At 34.7% G+C, this 20,007-nt stretch overlaps 1 protein-coding gene across 1 annotated transcript in view; it reads left to right on the top strand.

The window, feature by feature from the left end:
- LOC148951699 (uncharacterized) overlaps nucleotides 1–20,007 on the top strand; it is a 95,689-nt gene that overhangs the window by 10,940 nt on the left and 64,742 nt on the right. The window contains exons 2-3 of the mRNA XM_089088669.1: nucleotides 1,335–1,677; nucleotides 3,986–4,118. Coding sequence (XP_088944795.1) covers nucleotides 4,099–4,118 — 20 coding nt within the window. The 5' untranslated portion in view covers nucleotides 1,335–1,677; nucleotides 3,986–4,098. The remainder of the gene's footprint in view (nucleotides 1–1,334; nucleotides 1,678–3,985; nucleotides 4,119–20,007) is intronic.

Raw genomic sequence — 20,007 nt, 5'->3', positions numbered from 1 at the left:
AAAAACAAGTTTTTCAACTTGTTTCTGTATTATAAAAAAATGATCTTCAAATTAAATTTTAAAAAACAAGTTTTTTAACTGAAAGTAAGGAGCTACATTAAATGTCAAATTTTTGACATGTTAACTGCTATAGAGTTGGATATGATAACATGGTTTTCATTGTGTTTAAAATATTAAACTTTGTTTTTTGGGGGGTATAGGGGGGGGAAGGTATCTAGGTTAGGTTATGTATTTAATATAAGCTTTGCTTTACCCAACCCCCCCCCCCTCCCCCTATTGTGCAGATATATAGCCCAAATTTGTTTCTAAACTATTATATATTCATCCTATTTTATTTTATTAGCACTAATCAAACTTAGCACTATATAAAAAAGTCCGTTTAGTACAGGAGTACCCAGTTTTGTTGTACTTCATTTAAGCAGATAATCTATTTTGCAAAATTTTACTTTTATAACCTAAGGATTTGTGAAGGTCATCAAAGGTCAGAGCCATCTAGAGAGAGAAAGAGTGGAGGTAGTCAGAGGCAATGCCATAGCATTGCCTATATACAAATCCAGGATGATGCAAGAAATATCGGAGGGGGGGCTCATTCGATTGGAAACCGAAAGTTCTAGTAATATCTTTAAGATTCAAAGGTGATCGGAGGAAAAACACTCGGATGATTTGCCCTTTTTCTCCAAACTCTCCCCCTGCCCTCCACTGACACACGATCAAAATTTGAAATAGCGATTTTGTTTGGGATTAAAGATTCAATCAATAGTCAAATATTCAATAAATATAAGTCCGGGGATGACAAGACCCCAAAACCTCAAGGACCGCGGCCCTAAATAATATAAATACGTAATTGTATAAATATAAGTTTTATGATTGAAGGGGAGGGGCATTTACAATATCTCAAAAACAGACCGTGGTAATAAGCTGAAACTTTCAGGGAATGTTGAGAGGATGTCGAACTAAATTAAGACAATTTGTGTGTCCAGGTTATTAAACGGGCATTTTAGTAAAATTTCAAGAACAGCTAAGAGAATTAAGATGATAATTTCAGGGAATGATGAGGCTGAAGTTGAACAAAATCAAAAGATACTATATGCTTCCAGGTTTGCAAAATGGCGTATCCTTAGAAAAATTGACCTAGATAATAACACACTACGTACATGCGGGTTCTAAAAACAAAATATCAACGATATCCCGATACCCATCCAGAGTATGTTTCCCAGAATCCGGGTGTTCATAGACAACCAAAAATTTAAAGTATTCTTTGCTTAATAAATGAAAAAAACTATTTCAATAAAGAAAAAGCAGAAACTATTTTAAGAATTTTAAATATTCATTAGTCAGACAGAATCACAAATGAAAAAGTCCGCAGACTTGCCAACCAGCCTCTGATGACTGATATCGTTAGAGCTCGGAGGTGGAGATACTTGGGCCATTTTCTCCGCAAGCAGGACACTCAGATCCCAAAAGCCACTTTACATTGGCACTCAAACGGAAGTCGACGACGGGGAGGACCTCAGACCACTTTGCAACAAACATACCAGCCTGACCTGCGCAGTATCCATGCATCCCTTCCACCTGATTGGGAAGACATATAAGCAGTTGCCCAATTCAGAAAAGATTGGCAAAGTCTCGTGGATGCTTTGGGTGCCTCTGGCCGCACAGGCGGATCTAAGGTCAAAGGTAGGAAAATAATTTGAAAAAAAATCGACACAAGAGGTTTTCAAAGAAAAGTAAAGCTATATATGAAACCAAAGATGAGCGAAAGTGCGAAAAGCATTCTTGTGTTTAGAAGTCAGAGGGGGAGCCAACTCCTCGTTGTGGTAGTTTCTGCTCGTTTTGGATTTTACTTTGGTCATTTATTACAATTTCTGTTTGTTTTGAATTTCATTCATTTTTTTATGGTGATTTAAGGTCATTTTACGCTTGAAAATTATTTGACTTTATTTCTGCTTATCTTTGGTTTAATATGTCTCTTTACTTTTCTTTGAAAAATTGATTGATGGAATTATTACTCAATCAGTTTCTGATCGCTTGCCATTGACAAGGTCTTTTTCATTTGTTAAGACAAAAATATTTTAAAATGTGTCATAATGCTTTGAGTGGATGTGTACGGGGAAAAATATTCAAATATATGAATTGAAAGTTTGTGTAAGCTATGGGGTTTCATAGGGCTAACGAGATTCTTACCCCCCCCCCCCCCTAATGCTAAAACCTTGAGAATAGACAAACTATCAACCATCCCCCTCTTCATGACCCAAAGTGTCAACACAATTCCTTTAAACGTTCCTGAGATATCGGAGATACACCCTTTTGACACCCTTAGCGATCTTTAGATTTAGTTCAGCTTCCAACTTAATATACCCACACAGTTTGAACTTAATACCCTTAGGTGTTCCTTAGATATTAATGATATGCCCTTTCGCTGAAATTACATGCACACAGCGTCTTTTGATTTAGTTTCGTATCCCGAGAAAAACAGCGTAATGCACTTAGTTTACCTGAAATATTCCAAAGATGCCCAAACTCAATTTAGTGTGATTATTTATTTTAAATGCAGTTCGTTTTTGGTTTCATTTACTCTTTGATAGTAATTTCAGTCCGTTTTAATATTGAGTCAATACGCGTTTTTATTTCGGTTCGTCATAAACTTTGACATGGCTCTTTACTTTTATCTGAAAAACTTGTACAGAATGTTTTATTTAAGATTAATAAAATAAGAAAGGGATTCAACTATAGTTACCCTTGCAGCTGTTGGAGCATCACGTCCCATGTGTTTTAGAATTGGCAGTAGATGCTGTATCTTTGTTTCCAATGGACAAGATAAACTCCGAATTTTTTCAGCTATTTTGTCAAATAATTGTATGGCAAATACCCTGCAAAAAAGTATAAATGTATACTTTAGGATGAAAAATCAAATCTGTCTAAGGACCAATGTAGTAACAGCTGAGTAATGGTACATCTTTTTGTTTCTATTAGTACCCTCGCGTTTACTTCTGTCTAACATTTACTTATTACTATCTTTAAATTTTATAAAAACCTGTCAAACCAAATAAAAAGCTAACAAAATACCGATAGTAACAAAAATATACATTTTAAAAGTTATAAATCCAAATTCTGGAAACCCACAGCCCCCTCTTCCCCCAACAATTCTCTGGTTAGAATAAAATTATAAGAATTCCAGCTTTGAGAAAAAAGTTCTCCTTCCGGAACTCCTGGATTATCCAACGCATCACAAGATAACCTACTTCAAAAAGAAATAGTTGTACTGGGGTTTTTCAAATTACTTGATTAAGAAATTATTCACTAGTACTCCCGTAAAAAATGTTTTCTAGAAAACTTGCTTTTGCATTTATACTTTTATACTTTTATACATTTATACTTTTTTGCAGGGTATTTGCCATACAATTATTTGACAAAATAGCTGAAAAAATAGCTGTCAGCTATTTTGTCAAATAATTGTATGGCAAATACCCTGCAAAAAAGTATAAATGTATACTTTAGGATGAAAAATCAAATCTGTCTAAGGACCAATGTAGTAACAGCTGAGTAATGGTACATCTTTTTGTTTCTATTAGTACCCTCGCGTTTACTTCTGTCTAACATTTACTTATTACTATCTTTAAATTTTATAAAAACCTGTCAAACCAAATAAAAAGCTAACAAAATACCGATAGTAACAAAAATATACATTTTAAAAGTTATAATCCAAATTCTGGAAACCCACAGCCCCCTCCTCCCCCAACAATTCTCTGGTTAGAATAAAATTATAAGAATTCCAGCTTTGAGAAAAAAGTTCTCCTTCCGGAACTCCTGGATTAAGCCGACGCATCACAAGAAAACCTACTTCAAGAAGAAATAGTTGTAATGGGGTTTTTCAAATTACTTGATTAAGAAATTATTCACTAGTACTCCCGTAAAAAATGTTTTCTAGAAAACTTGCTTTTGCATTTATACTTTTATACTTTTATACATTTATACTTTTTTGCAGGGTATTTGCCATACAATTATTTGACAAAATAGCTGAAAAAATTCAGAGTTTATCTTGTCCTGTGGAAACAAAGATACAGCATCTACTGCCAATTCTAAAACACATGGGAAGTGATGCTCCAACAGCTGCAAGGGTAACTATAGTTGAATCCCTTTCTTATTTTATTAATCTTAAATAAAACATTCTGTACAAGTTTTTCAGATAAAAGTAAAGAGCCATGTCAAAGTTTATGACGAACCGAAATAAAAACGCGTATTGACTCAATATTAAAACGGACTGAAATTACTATCAAAGAGTAAATGAAACCAAAAACGAACTGCATTTAAAATAAATAATCACACTAAATTGAGTTTGGGCATCTTTGGAATATTTCAGGTAAACTAAGTGCACTACGCTGTTTTTCTCGGGATACGAAACTAAATCAAAAGACGCTGTGTGCATGTAATTTCAGCGAAAGGGCATATCATTAATATCTCAGGAACGCCTAAGGGTATTAAGTTAAAACTGTTTGGGTATATTGAGTTGGAAGCTGAAATAAATCTAAAGATCGCTAAGGGTGTCAAAAGGGTGTATCTCCGATATCTCAGGAACGTTTAAAGGAATTGTGTTGACACTTTGGGTCATGAAGAGGGGGATGGTTGATAGTTTGTCTATTCTCAAGGTTTTAGCATTAGGGGGGGGGGGGGTAAGAAGCTCGTTAGCCCTATGAAACCCCATAGCTTACACAAACTTTCAATTCATATATTTGAATATTTTTCCCCGTACACATCCACTCAAAGCATTATGACACATTTTAAAATATTTTTGTCTTAACAAATGAAAAAGACCTTGTCAATGACAAGCGATCAGAAACTGATTGAGTAATAATTCCATCAATCAATTTTTCAAAGAAAAGTAAAGAGATATATTAAACCAAAGATAAGCAGAAATAAAGTCAAGTAATTTTCAAGCGTAAAATGACCTTAAATCACCATAAAAAAATGAATGAAATTCAAAACAAACAGAAATTGCGATAAATGACCAAAGTAAAATCCAAAACGAGCAGAAACTACCACAAAGAGGAGTTGGCCCCCCCTCTGACTTCTAAACACAAGAATGCTATTCGCACTTTCGCTCATCTTTGGTTTCATATATCGCTTTACTTTTCTTTGAAAACCTCTTGTGTCGATTTTTTTTCAAATTATTTTCCTACCTTTGACCTTAGATCCGCCCTTGCGGCCAGAGGCACCCAAAGCATCCACGAGACTTTGCCAATCTTTTCTGAATTGGGCAACTGCTTATATGTCTTCCCAATCAGGTGGAAGGGATGCATGGATACTGCGCAGGTCAGGCTGGTATGTTTGTTGCAAAGTGGTCTGAGATCCTCCCCGTCGTCGACTTCCGTTTGAGTGCCAATGTAAAGTGGCTGTTGGGATCTGAGTGTCCTGCTTGCGGAGAAAATGGCCCAAGTATCTCCACCTCCGAGCTCTAACGATATCAGTCATCAGAGGCTGGTTGGCAAGTCTGCGAACTTTTTCATTTGTGATTCTGTCTGACTAACGAATATTTAAAATTCTTAAATTAGTTTTTGCTTTTTCTTAATTGAAATAGTTTTTTTCATTTATTAAGCAAAGAATATTTTAAATTTTTGAATGTCTATGAACACCCGGATTCTGGGAAACATACTCTGGATGGGTATCGGGATATCGTTGATATTTTGTTTTTAGAACCCGCATGTACGTAGTGTGTTATTATCTAGGTCAATTTTTCTAAGGATAAGCCATTTTGCCCACCTGGAAGCATATAGTATCTTTTGATTTTGTTCAACCTCAGCCTCATCATTCCCTGAAATTATCATCTTAATTCTCTTTGCTGTTCTTGAGATTTTACTAAAATGCCCGTTTAATAACCTGGACACACAAATTGTCTTAATTTAGTTCGACATCCTCTCGACATTCCCTTAAAGTTCCAGCTTATTACCACGGTCTGTTTTTTAGATATTGTAAAAGCCCCCCCCCCTTCAATCATAAAACTTATATTTATACAATTACGTATTTATATTATTTAGGGCCTCGGTCCTTGTGGTTTTGGGGGTCTTGTCATCCCCGGACTTATATTTATTGAATCTTTGACTATTGATTGAATCTTTAATCCCAAACAAAATCGCTATTTCAAATTTTCATAGTGTGTCAGTGGAGGGAAGGGGGAGAGTTTGGAAAAGAAGGGCAAATCATCCGAGTGTTTTTCCTCCGATCACCTTTGAATCTTAAAGATATTACTAGAACTTTCGGTTTCCAATCGAATGAGCCCCCCCTCTGATATTTCTTGCATCATCCTTCCATATGAAGTGGCTCTGGAACAAAGACAATACATTGAAGGCTTATGGCTCTTAATACAAGCAAAGCAAGAGCTTTGCCCCAGATCTAAGGTAATTGATTAGATTAGGCTTTAAATCTACTACCGGCATGTTACTTTTAACTGGGACAATCTGCTTAGTGTGATTTTGACCAGCAGAAGCCTATGTTTTTTTTTGTGAAAAAAATTATGTTTTTTGGTATTATTGATTAAATTAATCAAATTAATTGATTAAATTTAATTAAATGATTAAATGAAATGATTAAATAGATAATTGATTAAATTAGGCTTTAAACCTACTACTGGCATGCTACCTTTCACTGGGACAATCTGCTTAGTGTGATTTTGACCAGCAGAAGCCAATGTTTTTTTTTTTGAAAAAATTATATGTTTTGGCATTATCGATTAAATTGATTAAATTAATTGATTAAATTAAATTAAATGATTAAATTGAATGACTAAATAGATAATTGATTAAATTAGGCTTTAAACCTACTACTGGCATGTTACTTTTCACTGGGACAGTCTGCTTAGTGTGATTTTGACCAGCAGAAGCCAATGTTTTTTTTGTGAAAAAATTATATGTTTTGGCATTATCGATTAAATTGATTAAATTAATTGATTAAATTAAATTAGATGATTAAATTAAGTGATTAAATAGGTAATTGATTAAATTAGGCTTTAAACCTACTACTGGCATGTTACTTTTCACTGGGACAATCTGCTTAGTGTGATTTTGACCAGCAGAAGCCAATGTTTTTTTTGTGAAAAAATTATATGTTTTGGCATTATCGATTAAATTGATTAAATTAATTGATTAAATTAAATTAAATTATTAAATTGAATGACTAAATAGATAATTGATTAAATTAGGATTTAAACCTACTACTGGCATGTTACTTTTCACTGGGACAGTCTGCTTAGTGTGATTTTGACCAGCAGAAGCCAATGTTTTTTTTTGTGAAAAAATTATATGTTTTGGCATAATCGATTAAATTGATTAAATTAATTGATTAAATTAAATTAAATGATTAAATTGAATGACTAAATAGATAATTGATTAAATTAGGCTTTAAACCTACTACTGGCATGTTACTTTTCACTGGGACAATCTGCTTAGTGTGATTTTGACCAGCAGAAGCCAATGTTTTTTTTTGTGAAAAAATTATATGTTTTGGCATTATCGATTAAATTGATTAAATTAATTGATTAATTAAATTAAATGATTAAATTGAATGATTAAATAGGTAATTGATTAAATTAGGCTTTAAACCTACTACTGGCATGTTACTTTTCACTGGGACAATCTGCTTAGTGTGATTTTGACCAGCAGAAGCCAATGTTTTTTTTGTGAAAAAATTATATGTTTTGGCATTATCGATTAAATTGAATAAATTAATTGATTAAATTAAATTAGATGATTAAATTAAGTGATTAAATAGGTAATTGATTAAACTAGGCTTTAAACCTACTACTGGCATGTTACTTTTCACTGGGACAATCTGCTTAGTGTGATTTTGACCAGCAGAAGCCTTTGTTTTTTTTGTGAAAAAAATTATATGTTTTGGTATTGTTTACATAGAAATTGGTGGGCATTGGGGAAATGGTGGGCGTGGGAGGGGGGTTAGCTGCTTTCCAATAATTTTTGACCCTTAAATAAGACACTAGATCGCTTAATTCCTAAATGAATTAGCCCCCTTTTAAGTTTAAACGACGACCCCTTCCATTTAAAGCGTATTTGGGGAAAAAAAAATAATAAAACATTGGAGCTTTATGGCCTTTACTATAGGCAATGCTATGGCATTGCCTCTGACTACCTCCACTCTTTCTCTCTCTAGATGGCTCTGACCTTTGATGACCTTTACAAATCTTTAGGTTATAAAAGTAAAATTTTGCAAAATAGATTATCTGCTTAAATGAAGTACAACAAAACTGGGTACTCCTGTACTAAACGGACTCTTTTATATAGTGCTAGTTTGATTAGTGCTAATAAAATAAAATAGGATGAACATATAATAGTTTAGAAACAAATTTGGGCTATATATCTGCACAATAGGGGGAGGGGGTAAAGCAAAGCTTATATTAAATACATAACCTAACCTAGGTACCTTCCCCCCCTATATCCCCCAAAAAAACACAGTTTAATATTGTAAACACAATGAAAACTATGTTATCATATCCAACTCTATAGCAGTTAACATGTCAAAAATTTGACATTTAATGTAGCTCCTTACTTTCAGTTAAAAAACTTGTTTTTTAAAATTTAATTTGAAGATCATTTTTTATATAATGCTGAAACAAGTTGAAAAACTTTTTTTTTTTAATTTAATCTTTGATCCTTTTTTTTAAAAATGCTGGGAAATCCGGTAACCCCTTCACAAAAATCTGCCTTCCCCCATGAAAACTTCCTCCATGGAAAGATGCTACCACATATCACCCGATCTTCCCCTCCCCACAACCAGAAAAAATTCCCCCCTGAAAATGTCTGTACACTTTCCAATACCTAATACCATACGTTAACATTGGGTAAATTTCATAGCTTTAAGCCCTCCCTACGGGGAATTTGCGGGATTAAGTCGTCCTAAAAGACATATTTATTGTATTTTTGACCATGCTGAACAAAATGGATCTCTCAAAATTTTGATAGGGTCACTTTGGGAAAAAATAGCCGTGGGAGGGGACCTAGTTGTCCTACATTTTTGAAACTTAAAAAGGGCACTAGAACTTTTAATTTCCGTTTGAACAGATATTTCATCTCCTGTTATTGTAGGACCACTGGGTCGATACGATCCTAAATTTGTAGACGATATACAGCTAAATACAATTGATGAGGTATAAAATTGTAATATATTTATGAAATTATATGCCAGGAAAAATAAACAAAAAGTTCAGATTAACTTTACTTTCATAGGGCAGGTTTACACACTCCGTTCATTTCAGAAGGAATGGAAGGGGGTTGAATGTAAGTGTAAATTGACAAAAAAGCTCAAAATATTGAAAAATAACGGTGGGAAAATCGTACAAATCTTGAGATATTGGGGATAGGGGGCGGAAACTGTCTGCATGCCTGGTTTAAAAGGCTATACTGGCAGTACGGAACACGGGGGCCGGTGTTTAACTTACGGACATTTTTAAAGAAACATACGAAGATTAATATGGAAGTGACCCCAAATGACCTTATAGCATTACAAAAAAAGCCCCTTAAAGATACAAAAGTATGCCTAGTGGACGCGTCCTCGTTCGCAAGGGGCGGACTAACGGTCTCCATGGTTATCCGTTAGAGTAAGTCCACGGGAAGGATATTTTGTAAAATGTAAAAAACAACTATTCTTAAACAAAATTTTTTTATTCCCCTCTCCCTCCCTTTTGAAAAATATAGCATTACTTTGGAAAGTCTGTAAAAATGTAGCACTTTAGTGCTACTATTTATTGATAACAAAAACAGGACCAGAGTCACCAATTAAGATAATTGCAAAGGAGTGGAGGAGGTGTGTAGTCCTGCTTTCGACCGGTAGCCTAATGCACTGCTTGAATTCAAGTGTATTTTTCCTTCATTTTTCTGCTAGAAAAATCTTTAGCAAGCAGTGTGATGTATGGTTGTCCAAATGTAAACACGCGTATGGTATATACAATTTTCATTATTCCGAGAAAATTGTCTTCACAGTTTCTCAACTCCACCCATTGCGAAACACTGACACAGGATTTAAGCGAAAAATCGTTAGGATTGGCTTCAAAAAGCATTCTATCCAATTGCGCAATTAAAATAAATGCCGAAGTTCGATGACACGGCTAAATGTCATGTACGCGTTTTCACCATTGACGTACTTCTAGTTCTTCTATGAATTAAAAAAAATTTTTTTTTAACTGGAAGTAAGGAGTGGCATTAAAACTTAAAACAAACAGAAGCTATTCCGTATATGACAGGGTCTGTCCCCTCCTCAACGCCTCGCTCTTTACGCTAAATTTTTTTATTGTTTAAAAAAATAAAGTTGTGAGGCAAAGTAAAATTTTAGCGTAAAGAGCGAGGCGTTAAGGAGGGGACAGACTCATTCATATACGGAATAATTTCTGTTCGTTTTAAGCTTTAATGTCGCTCCTTACTTTCAGTTAAAAAACTGGTTTTTTTAATTTAATTTCTGAATATTTTTCAGTATATATTTCTGAAGTTTTGATTTTGGCTCACTGTACATGAAAAATAAAAACGAGATTAGCACATTATCTTTTATTTTATTTTTTTTGGCTAAATGACTTTCTCGAAATTTTGTTCTTACGTAACTTACGAATTAATTTACGTAACGAACTTATATATTCGTATTTTTTTATTATGCATATTAGGGAGTTCACCCCTTTGTCAATAACTCGCCCTTTAAGCTAAAGTTCAAACTTTGTTTGAAACGCAAAACCCTGAATCACAGAGGTCGGTTAATTAGCATAGATAGCTCTTTTGAAAGTACTAAGAAAAACTTTAGCGCAAAGAGCGAGGTATTGACTAGGGGGCAAACCCCCACATATAAATAACGATTTCTGTTCCTTTTAAGTTTTGATGTTGCTCCTTACTTTCAGTTGAAAAAAACTTAATTTTTTCTATTTAATTTCTGATTGTTTTTCTAAAAAATGCTGGGAAATCCTTCGCCCACTTCATAGAAATGTCCCTTCCCCCAAGGAAACATCCTCCATGGAAATATCCTTCCCCGCAGCCCTTCCCCAGGGAATTGAGGCAGATTAAGTCATCCTCAAAGACATATTTATTAGATTTTCGACTATGTTGAACAATTTGACTATCTCAAAACTTTGATTGGGTGACTTCGGGAACAAAATGAGCGTGGAAGGTGGCCAATTTGCCCTCCAATTTTTCGGTCACTTAAAACGGGCACTAGAACTTTTAACTTCCGTTCGAATGAGCCCTCTTACGATACTCTAGGACAACTGGATCGACATGATTACCCCTGGAAAAAAAAAATAAATAAACACGCATCCGTGATCTTTCTTCCGGCAAAAAATACAAAATTTCACGTTTTTGCAGATAGGAGCTCTCTGATACGTTGGATCTAATGAAGTGATTTTCATTAAAGTTCTATCATTTTTAGGGGTTGTTTTCCCCATTTTTCAAACGTAAGGCAAATTTTCTCAAGTGCGTAACTTTTGATGGGTAAAACTCTGGTATAAAAATTCCTTTTGATACTTTTAATTGGTATATGTTGGTATGAAAATTCCTTTTCTTAGAGTTTAGGTTACTATTGAGCCGGGTCGCTCCTTACTTACAGTTCGTTACCACGAACTATTTGAAACTCTCGGGTAAAAACACGTATTTCCGCGAATACACCTTTTGTTATTGGAAAAAGACATAGAGATTCAATTATTTATTCCAAAAGTGAGAGGAAAATCATCTCCAGAAAACAAACAAAATATATATTTAGAAGTCAGTACCCCCCACCCATTAGTAAGTCAACAGAATAGGTACCAGATAACAAAGATCTTTCCAAAAATTCCTGCGATTCTTTGGTGAGAAAGGCAAAAACATTACTAAAATTGCATCTTTTTTCTCAGACTTCACCCCTCTCATTCGGTTTATCTTTTTCAGCAAGAGGATGCTATTCGGACGATTAACGTCATCGGCATATGCATGTAGGTCAAAAAGGTATCCTCCCAAGATAGGCAGAAAAGAGTGGGTGAGAGGAGGCATCCTTGGAGAACAGTGGTAATTTTATACTCATTTTTATCCAAGAGATCCACACATTTCGTATCGTTGATTTGCTAGCTCTTTAGTACGTTCAAACATGAGGTGTGAGTTACCCCTTTGGAAGTCGTCTTCACACTACTGACACTTATTGGGTGTCATGTCTTTGTGTACCCGGCAAGATTTCTTCTCGATTTGGCGTTTGAGTTGCTTGAACCTCTCCTTGTTTTCATGATCCTGCTTGTGTCTCTCGTTACTCATGTCAATGATCTCTTGGTTTATCCATGCCGTGTCTCCTGAAGAAATACGGCCAAGAAGTAGCTCCGCTGTCTTACATATATCCCTGCTACTTCACATCACAAACTTATCACTGTCGGCTGGGCTAGATAGGTCAGGTGTTTTTTGCATAATCTTCAATAGTCTTTTGTTTACCTGCTTCTACACTCTTATTTCGTCTTCTTGTCATTCAGGGCTTCTACACGAAATCTTGGGACTTCTTGCTTCGATTTGACAACAAAGTTTAATCTAAGACAAACTGATGACATGGGGAGACTGTGATCACTATCGAAATCTCCACCAGATGTAGTTACTGTGTCTGTGAACAATGATTTCCACTGGTTTGATCAACGATTTCCATGATGGCAGACATTTTAATAGGAGACCACCAAGTTATTTTCCTCTCTTGCTTGTGATTCAATGAGTCGCCCTCCACTCCTGTTGATCTGTACAATTCCAAATTTGCCCATGATATTTTTGTTTTGACTTGTGTCATTTTCCAAGATTGAATTGAAGTCTCCAAGTACTACAACGAAGTTTTCCTTTGGAATGGTATCAACATGGTTCTGAAGCTGACAACAAATATATTTACACTCCTTATCCGACCTTGATGAAACAGAAACGTAAACCTGCAGTAGAGAGAGGATGCTCAATTTACTTTTAAGTCAGATCATCATCAATATTTCTGAGACAGACCGAGACAGAAATACTGGCGGATTCCCTCAGTGTAAAATTTCTACAGAAAGTTTACTCTCCATTGGAATTTTTCCCTTTTAAAGTCCTCCTCCTAAGAAAAATGTCAGAATATTTCCCAATAACAATAAATTACTTTTATGTATCTATTAATTTCGAACTTTCGTTTGTTTTAGTTTTTTTAGGGGGGGGGGGGGGCGGTTACTATTTAGCCGAGCAGCTTCTTACTTATAGTTTGTTGCCGCGAACTATTTTGTTACCCGATTCGTGAAGCCACGGGTTTTAAGAGAACCTTACGGTTTAGCGAATCGATTCGTACTAGAAAAAGTATCTAGCAATGTGAAAAATGCATGCATTTTAGGCATGAACTGTGAAGCTATGCTCGAGAGTTGACATGAGATTCAATCGTAATTTAACCCCAGTCCAAACCAAGCATAAAGTTGTTTTAATTTCTGAAGCAGTACTGGTTTCTCTCTTAGTTCTTTCACGTTCTCATGCGCTGTTTCCACAGACATGACTCAAACACTTTTTGCCATGATAAATGCAAACTTCTTCCAGTAAGTTATCTTCCCTGTGCAACTTTTGGGTTTTTCATCTTATCCAGCCATCCTACGGTTCTAATATTTCACTGGAAGACTTTTTATTCTTCCCGAATCTGTTTTGCATGTTGTTGCAACAGTCCGTAGTGTTGTATTCATGTGTCGTTTTGTCGTAACTTGTCTTAAAGCATCAACATAATGACGACCTCTGTCGATCATACACTTATCTGAAATAATATAAACTCTTCTGAAATTCACCTGAAAGACCATACCAAGTGAAAGAGTGTAACTGACAAAACTGTTCTTCGAGCATTCAGAGTGGGGTGTCTCCTCTTGAAGGTGGGCTCAGTGGTCAACATTCCTAAAACGAATTGGCAAATGACAGCAGAAGTCAATTTAACTCACAAGTGCTTGTAAGCGATGTGAGCACTAAAGTTAAGCCAATCAAACTTACAACCAGCAGCTGCATCGAATTCCTCTCCAGATCTAAACATGTTCGTGGGTATCAAATTGATTTTTTTTTTCTACAAAGACGCTTTTTGCAGTTTTTGCTGCGCAATGCACTTTTCTTAAAATTTATGCTTTACAACGGCAGCTTCTTTAGGATGCTTTTTTGATGGGTTTGAAAAAGCTGAATAGCTTTTTCCCCATCAAGCCAACCAGAAAGATGACCGCCTTTAGTCTAAAAGTTTTTTTCTAATTTTTTTTTATATTCTTGAAATGATAAATTTGTAATTTCATTCGATAAACCAGCCGATGGTGCATCATTTAATAAATCATTCTGAAATTGATGCATAAGCTGTGTCTCTAAGACATCGGCTTTCGGCTGGTTTATTATTATGACAAACTTTTTTTTAAAATAAATTAATCTCCTTTTCTTTTTCTTTTATTTTTAATTTTTTTCCCCCTTCAAATTCTAGAAAAATTTTAATAAGTTTCTGTTGTAAATAATTATTAATTTTTTCCAGTTGTAAAAACTTTTTGCTTGCATTTTCTTCTTCTGTTGCCGATGGAATAATAAATAATTTTGAGATCTCCGGGGGTTCGTCTAAATTGAATTCGATTTGATTCTTTTCCAGATTTGCAAAATCTACATCGGCAGAGGTATAAATCACCAGGTACTCTATTTGTCGGTCCTGAAAATTTTCTTCACCTACCTCCATTTCGCAATTTTTTTTTCCTTCAGTTATTTTGAATATATCATTTTTTAGGTCAAGATACGAACGAAAATACTTTTCTATGCTAAAATCTCCTTTTTTTGCGTAGAAATCAATTACTTTGACGGTTTTAGTCTTGCTGTAATGTTTTATCTGCACACATATAATATTTTTCTTTTCGTTTTTGGAGTAGCAAAACACGACATCATCAAATTTTTGATTGGACGTTTTTTGGCAGGTTATTTCACGTCCAATCTTAAAATTTGATTTTCTAAATTTTATTCTTGCATTTCTTTCAATTATGTGGAAAAGTAAACTTTCATAATTTATGGCCATACTCCCTCTGAGTTGGGCATCATGCAGTTGCTTAACAACATCAAGGCCAATTACAATCTTGAGAATTTCTTCCCATTCCATCCTATTTTCTAAGTTCTTTTTTTGTATTTCTTTTTCAATAAGTCAACAACTGTTTTGCCATCATCATTTTTGATATCCAGTCGAACAAAAGTTTTCTCCATAAGATATTTTACTATCTTTAAGAAGCCGTACTGGATGGCCATATGTACTGGGCTGTTTTTGTTTAGGCTTTGCAAATTGACATCAGCTCCTTTTTCTATTGCAGTTTTGACCATTAAAAGTCTTGAATCTTCTGAAACTCTCTGTTTCGGAGAAAGAGCCTCTCTCAGAAAGAAACTCTCAGATTCTACGTTACGATCGTCAATTTTGTCAAACTTTTGATAAATATTAACAGAATTCATAATAATAATTATGCAGGCACTATTTAAGCTAGTTAAAAGGCAGGCACTATTTAAGCTAATTGAATTTTTCCAAAAGCATAAGATCTACTTCACTTAAATGATCCTAAATTTTATTTTATGCGGATTTTTTGGCCTTAAACAAAAATGCACATATTTAATGAGAGTGCAAATAATTTTGCGCTCACTAAAATTTGCGTTTCATATTATTTTTGCACTTTAGAGGCAACAATATATGTGCAGCATAAATTTCATTTTAGCTAAGTCATTCTTATAACATTGAAAATATGACGTCAAACATACAGCCTAATGTTTATTTAGTGGAATTAAAATCTATTGAAATATTCAAAGTTCTTGTTTTCTTATTAGATTCATTTTGTTCACTTTCGACCATGTATATCTTCACATTTTTCGACATTTTTTATGCGTAATGAAGTTCAGAGTATTTTTCGAATATTGGTTTGAATCTAGCTATGTCTGTTATACCTGATGGTGGCAATCCGACGCTTGAATCCTCACCGAGGGACCAGATTGGTGTATCTCTTCACCTTAGACTTGTAACAGTTGATGAAATTAAAGAAAACAGCCATTGTTATCTTGGACAACTAGTTACACATAACAGTCCTAATCTTAAAGGCAGAAGGGTGCATTGAACTGCGGGCTTACTAGTGTCAATAGTCCCTGTTTAAGAGGAGACGGTACTTTAAAATCCTTTTGCGAGTCTCAGTGTCGGCGAACCATCACAAAGACCATGGGCCCGTTAGCTTATTATCTCAGAGAAGTAGCCATCAACACGATCTGTCATGAATCTGTGGTTTGACAGTGAAACTTGACTGAGAAGAATTAAATTTTGCGTCTCTTTGGTCGGCAAGATTGTCAACCAAAGCGGCAAAATTGGTCTAATGATAATTCTTTTGAGCTGGTTTACAGCATTTTCTTAGAAAATGTGCTAAAAAAAAATTGGGACTGCCCTTTCCTGAACTTCAAAAAGAAAACACTCCACCCTTAATCGATAGAACAAAATTCACACTTACTGATGGTGCAAATTTCATTAAAACTGAATGTATCGAGCGAAAAACGGGAAAGGTTAAAGAATATTTCTAAGATTTTCTATGTAAATGTCAGCTTTAAGTTTCTGTCTTTTATTCTGGTCTCTTATGCAAGCTCTATGGAAAGACTGCCCAAATAAATTCCTAATAGTTTAGTCACACATACTAAAACAGTATATAATGGACGAGATAGGATAACCATAAGGTAACCCTTCAAGGTAACCATAACCAAAAAAAAAAACATCTCAAAAAATTTCGGTACATCTGCAACGTAAACCAAGAGAAGCTTTGAAGCTGTTGAAGAACTTCAATCCTACCTCACACAGTCAAAGAATTCACCGTCAAATAAAATATATCTTACATGTTTAAAAATAATAGACGCCGTATCAAGTCAAGACATTGCATTTAATTTCTGAGTTGAGCTAACTACCCTCAAAAAGCTAAACTTCAGATTTCAGTATTGATTCTTCGATACATAGCCATCTGAAGAAGACGTACAAAACGTGCATAACGTGCAAAATGTATAGAGAGTTGAGGCATATTCTCAGGATCTATCAAAATGAAATCCAGTATCTATTTACTTATATCCCCATGCTAGCAGTGTACAGCAAAACTATTCAAACCAGAGACATAAAAGTCTTACATTGTTATGTAAAATTTAATAGGGTCTATTTGGTGGGGCTCTGAGGATAAAAATTCCGGGGGGCAAAATTCCTGTATGTTTAGTTTTGACCTGAAAACGTATAGCGTGTGTTAGGAAAATGCTCTAGAAAGCGTACCATTCTAGAAAGCGCTCTAGAAAGCGTACCATTCTAGAAAATGCTCTAGAAAGCGTACCATTCAATAGTTACAGGAATTCAAGGATTTTATTATGCAAAAGTAAAAGTTGGGAATTTCAGAGTGCTGGGCGTATCTGTTCAAAATTTCTGCTGACAAAAATGTTGAGTAGCCTACATTAATTTTGAGTCGAAATTTGATTCTTGATTTGTCGGAAATGGAAAAGAAATTCTTCAGATTGCTAGAATCCTAACAGTTTTTAGTAAGAATTATCTTGTTTTTAATGAAAACTCAGTTGTCACTCAAATTGCTTCTAACAATATTTTACGAACACAGGCCTTAGGTTAGGCACACCAAAAATTGACAATCAGTGACAGATAATAAAAATTCAATAAATGACGCTACAATAAATAATTGCAATGGATAATTGCTGTCAGAGGGAGTAATTGAAATTTGGGAAAATTTTTTTAAAGCAAAAGTGCGTTTTCTAGAAAACATTTTTTTTACGAGAGTACTTTTGAATAATTTCTTAATCAAGTAATTTGAAAAACCCCACTGCAATTATTTCTTCTTGAAGTATTCTTTCTTTTGATGCGTCGGCTTAATCCAGGAGTTCCGGAAGGAGAACTTTTTTCTCAAAGCTGGAATTCTTATAATTTTATTCTAACCAGAGAATTGTTGGGGGAAGAGGGGGCTGTGGGTTTCCAGAATTTGGATTTATAACTTTAAAATGTATATTTTTGTTACTATCGGTATTTTGTTAGCTTTTTATTTGGTTTGACAGGTTTTTATAAAATTTAAAGATAGTAATAAGTAAATGTTAGACAGAAGTAAACGCGAGGGTACTAATAGAAACAAAAAGATGTACCATTACTCAGCTGTGACTACATTGGTCCTTAGACAGATTTGATTTTTCATCCTAAAGTATTCATTTATACTTTTTTGCAGGGTATTTGCCATACAATTATTTGACAAAATAGCTTAAAAAATTCAGAGTTTATCTTGTCCTTTGGAAACAAAGATACAGCTACTGCCAATTCTAAAACACATGGGAAGTGATGCTCCAACACCTGCAACTGTAACTATAGATGAATCCCTTTCTTATTATATTAATCATAAATAAAACTTTCTCTACGACACGTTTTTCAGATAAAAGTAAAGATCCATGTCAAAGTTTATGACGAACCGAAATAAAAACGCGTATTGACTCAATATTAAAACGGACTGTAATTACTGTCAAAGAGTAAATGAAACCAAAAACGAACTGCATTTAAAATAAAAATCACACTAAATTGAGTTTGGGCATCTTTGGAATATTTCAGGAAAAGTGCATTACGTTGTTTTTCTCGGGATACGAAACTAAATCAAAAAACGCTGTGTGCATGTAATTTCAGCGAAAAGGCATATCATTAATATCTAAGGAACACCTAAGGGTATTAAGTTAAAACTGTTTGGGTATATTGAGTTGGAAGCTGAACTAAATCTAAAGATCGCTAAGGGTGTAAAAAGGGTGTATCTCCGATATCTCAGGAACGTTTAAAGGAATTGTGTTGACACTTTGGGTCATGAAGAGGAGGATGGTTGATAGTTTGTCTATACTCAAGGTTTTAGCATTAGGGGGGGGGGGGGGGTAAGAAGCTCTTTAGCCCTATAAAACTCCAAAGATTACACAAACTTTCAATTCATATATTTGAATATTTTTCCACGTACACATCCACCCTAAGCATTATGAAACATTTTAAAATATTTTTGTCTTAACAAATGAAAAAGATCGTGCCAATGGCAAGCGATCAGAAACTGATTAAGTAATAATTCCATCAATCAATTTTTCAAAGAAAAGTAAAGAGATATAGTAAACCAAAGAATAGCAGAAATAAAGTCAAATAATTTACTAGCGTAAAATGACCTTAAATCACCATAAAAAAATGAAATAAAATGCAAAACAAACAGCAATTGCTATAAATGACCAACGTCAAACCCAACCCGACCCGAAACTACCCCAACGAGGAGTTGCCCCCCCCCTGACACTCCCACGGACTTCTAAACACCGTAATGCTATTTTCAATTTAGCTCATATTTGTTTTCATATATCGCTTTACTTTTATTTAAAACCTTCATGTGTGGATTTTTTTTTCAAATTACTTTCCTACCTTTGACATTAGTTCAGCCCGTGTGGCCAGGGGCACCCTAAGCATCCACGAGACTTCGCCCATCTTTTCTGAATTGAGCAGCTGCTTATATGTCTTTCCTATCAGGTGGAAGGGATGCATGGATACTGCGCAGGTCAGGCTGGTATGTTTGTTGCAAAGTGGTCTGAGGTCCTCCCCGTCGTCGACTTCCGTTTGAGTGCCAATGTAAAGTGGCTTCTGGGATCTGAGTGTCCTGCTTGCGGAAAATGGCCCAAGCATCTCTACCTCCGAGCTCTAACGATATCAGTCATCAGAGGCTGGTTGGCAAGTCTGCAAACTTTTTCATTTGTGATTCTGTCTGACTAACCAATATTTAAAATTCTTAAATTAGTTTCTGCTTTTTCTTAATTGAAATAGTTTTTTTCATTTATTAAGCAAAGAATATTTTAAATTTTTGATTGTCTATGAACACCCGGATTCTGGGAAACATACTCTGGATGGGTATCGGGATATCGTTGATATTTTGTTTTTAGAGCCCGCATGTACGTAGTGTGTTATTATCTAGGTAAATTTTCCTAAGGATACGTCATTTTGCCAAACTGGAAGCATACAGTATCTTTTGATTTTGTTCAACTT

Source organism: Artemia sp. Qi Xiang Cuo, chromosome 5 (genome assembly GCF_049724085.1).
Source record: "Artemia sp. Qi Xiang Cuo chromosome 5, ASM4972408v1, whole genome shotgun sequence".
NCBI lineage: Eukaryota > Metazoa > Arthropoda > Branchiopoda > Anostraca > Artemiidae > Artemia > Artemia sp. Qi Xiang Cuo.
The sequence above is the reverse complement of the archived record's forward strand: the minus strand, read 5'-3'. Positions and strand labels throughout refer to the sequence as shown.